General features: G+C 40.3%; 1 protein-coding gene across 2 annotated transcripts in view; it reads right to left on the bottom strand.

Moving 5' to 3' along the window:
* gabbr1b (gamma-aminobutyric acid (GABA) B receptor, 1b) overlaps nt 1-10,405 on the bottom strand; it is a 152,677-nt gene extending 142,272 nt beyond the window's left edge. For both annotated transcript variants that reach the window (XM_026348364.1, XM_026348365.1), the window contains exon 1: nt 10,223-10,405. In XM_026348364.1, the coding sequence (XP_026204149.1) occupies nt 10,223-10,244 (22 nt within the window). In that variant the 5' untranslated portion in view covers nt 10,245-10,405. The remainder of the gene's footprint in view (nt 1-10,222) is intronic.
* Nucleotides 10,406-13,735: the final 3,330 nt, after the last annotated feature.

Genomic DNA, 13,735 nt, shown 5'->3' with positions numbered 1-13,735 from the left:
TGCAATACTTAAATGGAAGATTTAATTCAATCAAAAAACAATGTTGCCTCTTAACATAATACATCCAGCAATATGCCTAGGGACATAACATGTAAATTACATTTTAGGAGCTTGTCTTTACATATTGAGAACTTAAATCATTTGGGAGTAACAATAAATATGTAACTCTCATGTAATTATTGTGTTCATAAACTTACATAAACTTTTTTATTATTTATGTATTACATTTTTTAATAATCTGAACAACGATATTGTATAAAATGCGTCAGACGCTCCTCCTCGAACTGCCACCTTATAGTGGTGGAGGTGTTTGTCTGCCCAAAGGACCCTAGGAGCTATGTTGTCAGGGGCTTAAAGCCCCTGCTAGGGCCTCCCAAAGGCAAACAGGTCCTAGGCGATGGGCCTGACATAGAGCAGTTCACAAGCCCTGTATCCTGTATCTATTGGTGTCACCTGGAGCCAAACCTGGGGTTGGGGCTCGTAGGTGAGCATCTGGTGGGAGGGCTCTTGTCCACGAGACCTGCCTGAGGGAGCAACATGGGGCCACCGTCCTGGTCACCCACCACCCGCAGGAAAGAACATAAACATTGGGTGGTTATTGTTGATTGAGAGGTTATTGAGTTTGAGAGGTGTTGTGGTGTAAAAAGTTGCTGTGGTTACTGTAAATATTAATGATAAAAATGAATGTTACATTTCAGCAGTCTGAGTTATTAATGAAAAACACTACAATAGGATTGGGTGGATAGATAGTTCCACTTTGTAGCTCTGTAATAACAGGTTTATATTAGAATATTATTGTAATGTACATATAATGTAAAATCACTTCATTACTAATTAAATATAACCCCATCTTTAAGCTTTATTTATACAGGTCACCTCTTCTACTCAGGAACTGATTACATTCACACCTTAAAGCTGCCCAGTACAACCACAGTCTGACCTGCAGCAACTGAGCAGCTCCACTGGAAAAGTAAGGGACTTGCTCAAGGAAGCAGACAAGCACCGCTTCTTTCACATAGATTTATCCTGAATGGAAGGGAATTAAACCATTGACATTCGATGACAAGCTCTCTTGTCACTAATCCATCCATCCATTTTCTTAACTGCTCGTCCACTCAAGAGTCACAGGAGGGCTGGAGCCTATCCCAGCTGTCATACACAGATACACCTTGGACAGGTTGCCAGGCCATCGCAGGGCCCTTGTCACTAATCTTTTTTGCAAAAAGAAAAATGTTATTATATTATACTATTTATGGTTTAAGATATTGTATCATATAGATTATTGTATCATATATTTTCAATCATTCACAAATGATTGTGTTAACCAAAGAAATGATTTGCTGTAATCAGTGCTCCTTACCAACACAATACTAGAGTATTAAGTCGTATAAAGAAACACGGATGTGGACATTGTGTGTGACAATCAGTGTTGATGGTGATGGTGGTCACGTAATAGAGGCTTGATAGAGAAAGAGATAATAAGCCTACTTGATGAGCTGTAATCAACAACAGAATGACTGGAATGAAACCACACAAGTGGCTAACATGAGGAAAATCAGTTGTTCAAAAATACTACGTAATAAGCCAGTTCTGCTTAAGCTAATAGGAGGCTGGAATCTGTCCCAGCATGCACTATGATACTTTCACCACACCATTAGATTGTCAGGGACTAAATAAACTAGACTTGAATTAATTTACATTAAGGACAGAATTGTCTGTGAAGTTAATATTTTTGTGCACATTCCCCTGTACAGTTCTCTCCTGTGTCAGACACAGAAAGGAAACAATAGATTACGTATGTAGAAAGATTTATTAAGCTAAGCTTTCTTTACTTGCACACACACTTTTGAACTTGCACACTTTGTCCATAAGGAATCTCTGAGACTTCATGCTAGTACCAATTAAACATTAAATACTCCCAATTTGATGACAATTGACAGATTACTGAATGCATATTGCACACTATGCACCCCTAACCCAAGCAGCAACATCAGATCAAAGTGCACAGCTGGATTCTACAAAGTTCAGCTGAGTTGAACTAGAGTACTTTCTAACATATGATAAAGGTTCAAGAGTATCTAGTCTAACTTAGTCCTAGCCACTGAATAAATGATGAATGAAACAAGAGTTTGATCCATTAAGCACAAGTCATACAGTGTTCATATTAAAGGTAAAACTGAAAAGTAAACATGCGCTGTCCAACCATCATTTCCATAATTCATTATTATTATTTCTGTTGCTATAATAATCAAAAGTAATCCATAACCTCTAATTAAAATCGAATGTTTGCACAAGCCTGACTTCCTTCTTGTTAGGTTGAAACATTTCACTGCTCATTCAAGTAGCTTCTTCAGTCTGAAGATAGTTGGTTAGAGACACAAATTTATCCTCCAGGACTGGTTTCACTCCACCCCTATACTGAATTGGCTCATTTGTTGAAACTATGTAAGGGGAGGGTGTGAAGGATGTAGTAGTCACACTTTTTACCCCCTAAAGTGGGTCGTTAGATGTGTCCAACCTGGTGCAGGTGTGAATTGGGACTGATCTTTCTGGGGACGGATGAAAGGGCAGCATGATAAATAGAAGACAGGTTGTGTCTAAGGCCTCCACCTCTGTGAGGGGGTGCTGATTTGGACATGTAAGGCTTCCCTCACACATATACATCACTTGTCTTCTCTGTCCAATATGTGAACCTAATTGTTTTCAAAAGACTGTTCTTTGTCCTTAAGATGAAGGTACACAGCTGATTCAAGTCCCTCTATTTCCAGTTTGCCATCTGTCCCAAGGATGACCACAAAGTCCAGGAAAGCAAATCGATCGTCTTTAGTGTCCTACCTGGTGAATTTGATGTTATGTGGTCTGTGAAGGTCTGTACCTCCTGGATCTAGAGCTTCACCCAGGTGTCACCCTGTCAACTAAACCTGAAGCATACATTTTTGGGCTCTAACCAACTATCTTCAGACTGAAGAGGCTACTTGGATTAGTAGGGAGTATGAGAAGGAAGTCCAGTTCCCATGACTCAACTTCCAGATAACTTCACGTGAGTATTTCTGATTTATAATAGCTAATGAGCTGGTTTTGTGTGTTCTGTCATCATGACAACACTCAAACAGGCAGTTAACACATCTGTTAACTGGCTTTTTAGGTTTTTGGTAAGGTAAAAAGAATCAGGGGTGGGTTAATTTAAAAGATAAAAAAATCAGTGACAATGACAAAACTGAACTTGAACTTCAGTCAGAAAGTTCTGTAACTTGTTGAATGGTAAATTATATATATATAATGATATATTATGTAGCGCTTTTCTACCTAGCTGGTACACAAAGCGCTTTACACTGCGTTGGTTCAGTATCTTGCCCAAGGACACTTTGGCATGTGATGTGGCAGCCGGGAATCGAACCACCAATCCTGTGATTGGCAGACAACTGCTCTACCTATTGAGTTCTAGTTCTTGAAACGTGACCCAGGTTACATTTTATTTTTCCAATAAGCTAATTAGCCAGTGATTTTATAAATGTCTTGGTCAAACTGGGTCACTTCTTCTTCCTCCATCCACTCCTGTTGACAGCGTGACAATCAAAAGAGTCAAGAACTGGACAGGACTGAACAAATGTGACTCTCAACTAGATCAACTAAGCTTCTATCCTACACTCACATACGCCCTAAACAACTGGGAGTTAAATTATGCACAAAAACCTAAAATTGCTGTCTGTAACATTCATCCGCTGTCACTAGTTTAAATTTTTAAACCCACTAATTCAACTCAGAACCCCATAGAAAAAACTATGAATTTAAGGCAGTCAGCAGGTTTTGATTTTGTCTGTTTGTATTGAATGAATGTGTGTTTTAAACTGTTAAACTTACTTTGACATGAAAAGGACTATTGTTATACACAATATATAGGTTTGGATTTTTACTGTTGTTTTATTTTTGTTTTAAATATTTTTGATGTTTGTAAGATATTAATAATAATTTCATTTCAATTATACTAATAAAACGTAAAACTAGATCTCTGACATCGATCTTACTCACCACAGCGCATGTGAGAACATTTTAAACCATAACGAGACAATGGCCGAGCATTAAAGTGAGTGCTAAGTGCCAAAATACACCATGGAAGGCAGAGTGGCCTACCACTAGCAGGAAAACAAATAAAGCAATATTTGAGAGACGCAACAAAAGTTCACTTTAGCCGTCTTGCATGAAAACCTGTTGCTGCATATTTTTTGCAATTATAACTCTAATAAACACTGTATAGTATTAATACTAGTCTACTACTACTACTACTACTACTACTACTACTAGTCGTGAATCAAGATCTCAAGGTGCCTTGTACAAGAATAGCAAAAGCAGCATAAATGTGCAACTGTGGATCTCACAAGTAATGTATTCTTACTGGGATGTAAAAAGGAAGCCACATGAAAATGAAAAGGTAAATAGATTAAAAAAGGTCAGAGATACGACTTCATTACAAGAAAAATTAGAAGTGATTTAGATCACTACAGTTGTCAAAAACAAATCTTTTTTAAGTTACTCGTTACTTTTGTTTGTGCTCTAGCTTCTGTGTCACAATCACACAAGTTTCTAGATCTGTGCCCCTCTAAAAGAGGCCATCCTATTTCACAGACCAGCTTGCTAACTCCAAGATCTGCAAGTCTTTTGGATTCTGCAAAAATAATACAAAAAAGAGTTGATAAAGCTGAAACATTATGAAAAACATGCATCAACAGCATCAAGTTCACCAGGAGTGATGGATGTCAACATGGTGCTGATAACATTTAACGTTAACCCTGATAATAGTGTCAGTCACAACATTCAAACTAGCTGGTGGTTTTAAAGTTGATAGTCTCACTCTGTGAAGCTTTTAAAATCAAAACTTAAAACACATTTATACGCCCTAACTTTCAATTAGTGGCAGGGTTTTGTACATGTTACCAGTACTTGGTTGGTGGGTGTGTTTCAGTCTCAATGACTAACAAACCCAGTATTTCAGAGTCGCCCATATCGTCCTGCCGACGTGATCAATGCATTTATTGGCAACTGCATTTATCTAACCTTTGTTTTTTTCTCTTCGAAGCACATACTGTAGGCATCTGCCTCTCCTCTCTTTCTTGCCCCCTCTCTCCGTTGTGCCTTCTACGTGGTCCTCATCATAGGAGGAGCTTGAATGTTCCTTTTGGCTCCCTGATCATGTCCTATCTGTCCGTCCTGGCTTGTTATTGTCTACTATACTCTTCTCTCTCTACTGTCCACTCAACCAAACCAGTCAAGGCAGATTTCTTCTGTTAAAGGGAGTTTGTCTCTCCACTGTGGCCCAGTGCTTGTTCAAGGGGCATCGTTGGGTTCTCTCTATGAATTTATAAGCTTCTGACCTTATAATGAGAAGTGCCCTGAGATGATTCTCTTGTGATTTGGCGCCATATAAATAAACTTTTTGGATTGAATGTAATACTAGCCATGATTAACAGGTGTTAGAACATACTGTGCATCACAGTTTGCTGTTTGTGGGGCTGCGTAGCTGCGTACCTGAGTGTGCATGCTCAGCACTGTCCTCCACAAGATTAGAACCACCAGGTAGTTTGAATGTTTGGGCTAATTGGTGTGCATTCAGAGCCATTAGCTGACAACTACACCAGTCCAAGTCAAGTGAAACTAGAAGATAAAAGCATCTGTATAGTAATAGACCAATATGCTGACTCTCGACCTCAGGTACACCTTAACACGTAAGCACTATAAGATGAGGTGAATCACCATGATGACACAGTATGAAGCATGATTGTTTACTGTTGCTGGAAACTTCTTATTCTGGGTATTTGTTTTTTGCTGTTGTGACTGGCTCTGTCGACCAGTGGGGAGTTGAACAAGCCCACAGATCTTCTAGCTAAGTAAAAACAACCATTGACATCACACCACCTTTACTGCCACAGCTGCTTCTACTGGCAATTTCATTCTTTCTCTCACTACCTACAGGTCATTACCATAGGTGATCCGCCTGATAACTCACACTTGACTTTATCCTAAAACTTGTTATGGCCCTAAATACATATTTACATTTTACAGTTCATTATCCTACTATTGGAAATCGAAGATGGAGAACTGTGGTGACTGTGGTCTGTATTTTACCAATAAGAGACCTTCGGCACTGGAAACTCTGTCCCAACAATTACTGGTCTACAGAGATTACATTTTAGAGGCCAGGAATTATGGCAGAACAGGATGCTTGTTCCTGTCCTGGAAACTCAATTAAGGTACCTAAGATTCTACAATCTTTCCAGAGCGGTTCCTGGAAATGTGTCTGTGCTGGAAATTGGTTAATAATATGGCAAATACAGTAAAAATGCTGAGAAACTTCACAATAAAAAAAACATATTGAGAAGTGACTGTGAGTACAGGACCTGAGGAGGAATAAGAGAGGGTGCATAGTAGGAGTTAAGTGTCATAATAAACAGAGGAGATTTAAAGCTTTTCTTTCAAAGATTATCACTCATGCACTTTCTGCTTTAGTGAGCAGCCAGTAAGAGTACAGTGAGTGCAGTTTGCTTTGCTTCACTCTGACCCAGCTGAATGGGAACATACTGTAACAAACAAACAGTTTGCTTGAACTGGCTTCTCGCAGAGTGGCAAAAAAGGAGGTGGTCTTGCTGTCTTTGTCCAGACGTCGCAGTCCAGGACATATAACAATGAAGACCTGCATCTGCACATTAAACAATGAGCTGCTGGTGGTGGTATTGAGATCCTACTATCTGCAGCAGTAGTTAACACATGCCACTGTCATGACTACTAATATTCCTCCATTAGCTCCAGAGCAGAATGCATGTGACACCCAGTACACTTAGAATAGGAAATGGGGATTTTAACTATGTCTCTACCATATTGTGGACTGTGCAACATTAGAAAATACACACACACACACACAGGATAATCAATCAATATGATGCAAACAATGACTGGCCACAAGAAGTCAGTCAATCAGTTACACGTGATGGGACCTGCACACCTGCTTGAAGCTGTGCTGGTGGTGGAGAGGCGTGAAGACCCCACTCCAACTCACCATCCTGGGAGAGGAAGTGAAGAGTCATACAGATATCTTGGAGTCCACATCAACAATAAACAGGACTGGTCAAATAATACAAGATAGGACAGGGCAGACTGTTCTTCCTCAAGATGCTTCCTTTGTAGTGCACAACAGGCTACTGAAGATGTTCTACAGTGTTCTTTGAGGTTGGATGCTGCTGGTGAGGACAAGAGACTGAACAAGCTGATCAAGAAGGTCAAATATGTAGATTGACGGGAACGTGACAGTCTGGAGGTAACAGAGAGGAGGATGGTGGAAAACACCAATGCTGTCCTGGACAATCACCTGTTTTACAGTGAACTGTGGCAGATGGGAAGCACATTCAGCAAAAGGCTTATTCCACCAAAAATAAGACAGAGCACTTCAGATGGTCTTTGGTGTCCACTGTCATATGTCTGTACATGATCTACAGTCCAGCACCATTTGAACAACAACACATCCAAAACACTTTGTCACTATTCTCGACATCGAACAACCCAACACACCTGTTTGTAATGTAGATACTGTAGATGATGTAACCTCTGCATAAATATGAATTTAATCATGTTTTAATATATATTTACTTTGTGACTTTATTACTCACATAACACCTTAGTGTTGTATTGTGCCTTATTGTTTTATTGTTCTGTGACATACTCATGAACAGTACGTCAGGAGCAACATAAAAAGCAAACGATAGCAGGATGCATGGTAGACTTGAAATGTAAGACTTTACACCCCACACCCATGCAACTGGTCCTCTAAACAACCTGTGCATCAAAAACAGACCATAGTCCACTTTCTATGATACTGTATCAATTCTCAATAAAGTAGTGATTTTGATTAATAATTCACACATACTCGAAGATTTATGGCAGACTTTGTATGGGGTTTAAATCCCAGACCACTAGATAGCAGTGCTCTGCATGTAGTAAGTTGCTTTTACTCAGAATATATGAATATGTTGGTGTGTTTTCTACTAAACTATTATACTTTAGGACAGTTTTCCTTCCTTGCTTACAGCAGCGTATAGTAATATCTTTCAAGCATCATTCTACTGTGCTTCACTGTGGTGCTCACAAAGGGACATGAGGCCACTCTATGTAGACATAAGAAGTAAACATTCACACAGCACAAGGACAGTATCCAGGAAGAACTGGGAATAATTATGTGGATGGCCTGGTGTGTGTGCATCATTCACTGGGTAGAGATCAGGATGCACCACGTGGGCTCTGATCCTGTTGGCATCATGGTGCCAAAACAAATAAGGGTTTTACATATGCTCCTGGTTTAAGTCTTAGGTCCAGTGTGTCGCTTATATTGATTTTCAAAAAGCACTACAGCAAACACTTGAAGTAACTACTGACAGGCAGTGGCAGCAAACAATGCTGAGGAGTGACTCTTACACAACCTTCTGACACGTTTCTGACAAGCCGAGCCTCGTTTGCTCAGATCACTACATCAGAATCACATCAGGATCCAAGTGAAAACGTCTATGTAAGCAAAATCAGTGAGAGTTGGTGTAACTATTAATTACTCTTGTTTTAAGAGCTTTTCCTGAATGACAGGCGACAGTGTGCTTCACGCTTTGTTGTCATTATTTGCACAATCAGCCACTTATGGTGTAACATGAATAATAACTGCAAACATGATCCAACTAAATACCTAAAATCACAGTATTAACACTAACAGTGAATCGACAAACAAAGCCTACAACGATGAACCATTAGTATTATCACTGCATCAAGGTCTGTGTTTAGGAAATGGTCCAAAAGGCTGCACCTGAAAAGTGACCCCCCCCTCCAGTGGTCCAGTATGGCAGTAAACACATGTCCTGATTAGACCTTATCATGTATAAACTTTGTGATGAATAGTCTCATAAGGTTAAAGTTCATCATTCTAATAGTTCCTTCATTAATGGATTCCTGTTAAAATAAAGATTCATGCAGTAGTTAATGGGATTATTTATTGGTCCTTTAATAAAAAAAGAAACAAGAGATTAATCAAATAATTGGAGTAATTAGCCGTCCTTACAGCAGCTATTTATTTCTTACATTAGTTCATTTTATTATTATTATTATTTTTGGTTTTGAAAGACGCCAAACCCCAAAAAACAAAAACTCAACTGAACAATGGCTCAGAAATTGAGTTCAGAATCAGAGAGTAGATTTAGAAATAAAGAATAATTTAGACGATCACCGTCGTCCTAAAAGATAAATACAAATAATGATGAGCTCTTAAAAGTGACAGTTTCTGAAACACCTTGCTAACATCAGTTGGACTATGTCAATCACATCATGAGAAGAAATCTGTCAACTAGAGAGCAAAAAGTTACTGTGCATGCTACTTTCCATTATCAATCCCACAATGCATGTCTCCTCTTTCAGGAATGGCAAAGTTCAAACAGCTGATAGTGATGAAGCAATAGAATAATGATTAGTGTCTGAAGTCTCAATTCACTGCTCACTGTCAGCGGACAGCTGAGTGTCCATCACACAGGGAGATGGGAAGAAGTGAACACCGCGCGGCTCCGCGTGCGCGACAGCGTGTCGGAGTTCGCGCGCGTGAGAGCCCACGTGAAAGAGCAGAATTATGTCTACGAGAAATCAAAGAGGTCCTCGAGCTCCTCGAGCCACGTGAAGAGACAGAACATGATGGAGACAGAGACAACAGCTGATTCAGGATCGATCAGCTGAGTGAGGATCGATCAGCTGAGTGAGGGTCGATCAGCTGATTGAGGGTCGATCAGCTGAGTGAGGGTCGATCAGCTGATTGAGGATCGATCAGCTGATTGAGGGTCGATCAGCTGAGTGAGGGTCGATCAGCTGATTGAGGATCGATCAGCTGATTGAGGGTCGAACAGCTGAGTGAGGATCGGAGTGAGGATCGATCAGCTGATTGAGGATCGATCAGCTGAGTTAGGATCGGAGTGAGGATCGATCAGCTGATTGAGGGTCGATCAGCTGAGTGAGGATCGATCAGCTGAGTGAGGATCGATCAGCTGATTGAGGATCGATCAGCTGAGTGAGGGTCGATCAGCTGAGTGAGGATCGATCAGCTGATTGAGGATCGATCAGCTGGGAGGTGACCACACTGCGTCTAGAGCTCAGCACCAACACTAAAGTTCCCCGTGTCATGTATCATTCATAAGCTGAAGCAGCATCTACTCACACGCTCCGGACTCCAGCAGCATCAGCAGGTTCCCGCACACGGAGCGTGAAGCCCCGGTGCTGCGTGTCCAGCGGACCTCGGGACAGTGGGAGTCCGCTCCGCAGAGCTCGAACCGCGGCTGTTCTGTGGCCCAGATTCAGTCCTGACAGCTCGCTGACAGTTGGAGAGCTGAGCTCCTGTGGACTCTCTCTCTCACACACACACACGCACGACACGCACGACACGCACGACACGCACAGTAACGGCGTTCACCGATGCCCCCCCCCCCCTTCCAGCCCACCCCCTCGCTGCCTGGTGACGTCACTGGGAGATGCAGCCCGAGATGCTGCATTTACGTCCTGTGGGAAAAAAACGGAACCAAAAACAGCACACTGTGGTCATCACAGTGATGTCTGTATTAGCTATCAATCAGCAAATTACCAATTCAGGGAATATAATATATACTACTAATAAGAAATATGAATAGAATTGATACTCTATTTATTTCATCCTCTATTTATTTCATCCTCTATTTATTTCATCCTCTATTTATTTCATTCTCTATTTATTTCATACTCTATTTATTTCATTCTCTATTTATTTCATACTCTATTTATTTCATCCTCGATTTATTTCATACTTTATTTATTTCATACTCTATTTATTTCATACTCTATTTATTTCATACTTTATTTATTTCATACTCTATTTATTTCATACTCTATTTATTTCGTACTCTATTTATTTCATCCTCTATTTATTTCATCCTCTATTTATTTCATCCTCTATTTATTTCATACTCTATTTATTTCATCCTCGATTTATTTCATACTTTATTTATTTCATACTCTATTTATTTCGTACTCTATTTATTTCATACTCTATTTATCCCCTTCAGTTATTGTAAACAAGAAACCTAAAGTTTGGGTCTCAGAGTCACATCGTACACGTGAGGCTGATGGAAATCTAATTCGTTTTAGGAGTATATCTTCTTAAGGTAAAATAATGGAACCTTTTTTTATTCTGTGAGGAACAATTAATTGCAAGCGACAGACATTTCACTTGCAGCTACAAATCACAGTCTGATAATGGGTCTTCAAAAGAAACAAGGGCACTAAAAAAGTCAGGATTCATCCTTTTGAGTAAATATCACGTGACTCTACAGTGTTGAGATTTCACTTAAAGTCTCACTAAGAGTAGAACTTCCCTGAAGTTAAAATAGTTTTACTGTAAAGTAGCACAGTGCTTGCATCTTTCTGTTGGTATGTGTCTAGTAACACTACGGCTAAAATAGATGGTGATCAGAGCCAGTGGAACCTGTCTGGAGGCCTGACTTGTAGCTTTTTCAGAGAAAGAGTTGCATGACGTTCAGTTGGGTAGATTTCCCTTCTGAAGAACAGACAACCAAACTGCACTAGCGCTGTCGCCTCACAGCAATATGAGCCGGGTTCAAATCCATGGGTAGGAGGATCTTTCTGTGTGGAGTTTGCCTGTTTCCCCGTATGTCTACGTGGGTTTTCTCGGGGTGCGCCGTCCATCCAGAGACATGGATTTTAGGTGTCTCTGTGTGTCAGCTCTGTGATAGACTGGTGACCTGTCCAAGGAACGATATGATAGGGAAAGGTAACTGTACTTGACTTTACTTCAGTCAGGATTTCTCACTTTCTACATATGTCATGTAAATGTTTAATGTTGTGCTGGACCTTTCTGCAGCTACATGTTCTGACACTTGTTATAGAGGCAAGAGATAAGTCCTTTTCATAATTGACCCCTGTCAATCACAACATTAAAACTGCTAGGTTGTTTTATTATTTTGGCAGCAATTCATGTGCATATTCACTGGTAAAGAATCATTTTCAATTTCCCATGCTCCTGAAGGCAGCGGGACTGTCCCTATCTCTGCAATCAAAAGAGCAGAGTAATTAGAGAGCTGATTGGTTAACGGAAAGACAGGCAGCCTGATCTGCGCTAGATAAATAGACCTCAACCAGCTGACCAGTCCTGTCCCTGTGCTGCGGTGATGCCTCTAGCCTCTTCATGGTCATGATACAGTAGTCCTGCTGCCAGGCTGCTGTGATAGGAGCAGCAGCAGCCGGACCGTCCACACCACCACTGCTGTGATGATCTGATTTATTCTCTTACTATTTGTGGAGAAAGAAAGCGCCGGCAAGAAGGCTGAGTTGCACAGGTGTAAAATAGATTTTCATTTATCAGAGTGCACAGCTACAAATGTGGCTTGATTTTCTCCACTGCATCATATTATTTTGTGATACATTTCATTAACATGCCTCTTTTCTCACCTTACTGAGTCAGAACCTAGCTGTCAATAACCAGATGTTCATTATCTTTGTAGTTGTAGTTTTGTAACTATGCATACACGGTGCCAATCATTTGTCCTCAACAGTGTATTAAAGCCGTTTGCAGGTTTTTAGGCTTTACACATTTTCAGGTCTGTCCTGAAACAACAGTAAGGTGCCCACATGAACACTGAAACATGTTGTACCTTTTTTATTATTTCTTATTAATACCTTGTTCTTGTTAGAGTACATATCATTAAGTTATGTTGTTTACCTTAAAATAACAGGGTTCATTAAGTTAAGATACTGAACTTTGAGCTACTGTCTTAGATTAAGCACTTTGATCCCTGTGTCTTCATCTTTGTCATCCACCTGTTGAGTTCTTCCCTTTCTGGTTATGTTCTAATGTGATCCCTGCTGTCATATGACTGCACAGTTTTTAAGGTGGAGATATACTTGCTGTTAACATGCATAGGCGTAGACCACAGCATCAGCAGCAGCAGCATCATTCACATACTTTTCTATCTACTTAAACAGCAAAGCAAATAAACACACACAATTTGCTCAGCACTGTTCTGGTAGTCCTAAAAGTCAAATTGTGACTTACAGGCTGCCACATTTTTGCTTTTAATACACATTTGAATACATTTTTACACAGAACAAGTACTGTGGAGGTTGGTCCCCATCACACCAACTGAAAAGGCTGCAGCAACGAATGTCTCCACTGCCTGTTGGAACATGACGAATGTTAAAAAACAGTTTAAGTCATGATGGACGCCTGATAAAGAATCAATTTCCATGCATTCTACTACCCAGCTATTCTCTAATGAAGCTATTTCAAAGCCTTAGATGTCAGACATTACACAGGGAAGGTTGTTGTATGGTTTGTAGCTGAGGGGGCCCACAGCTCTTTACTTTAGCCAAATAACATGCTAGTCCAGATCTGGTCCAATCCCTTGGTCCGATCTTCTGTAAATTAAAATTATCTGTCCTTGGGAAGACTCTCCATTAGATTACTATGTCTTTACGTTGGAACTGGTCTTCCCAAGGACTGATGCGGCTGAGTGTTGTGAGTTGTGTTTGTATTATTGTTTTGTTTACATAACTGTTTCCTGCACCCCAACCGTTCAAGGCGGATGGCCGTTTAACTTGAGCCTGGTTCTGCTGGAGGTTTCTTCCCTAGGGGGAGTTTTTCCTCTCCACTGTTTGCCTAGTGCTTGCTCAAGTTGATCTTGTT

The sequence above is a fragment of the Anabas testudineus genome, chromosome 11 (assembly GCF_900324465.2).
Source record: "Anabas testudineus chromosome 11, fAnaTes1.2, whole genome shotgun sequence".
NCBI lineage: Eukaryota > Metazoa > Chordata > Actinopteri > Anabantiformes > Anabantidae > Anabas > Anabas testudineus.
Note: the sequence above shows the minus strand (reverse complement) of the source record. Positions and strands in the feature narration are given on the sequence as shown.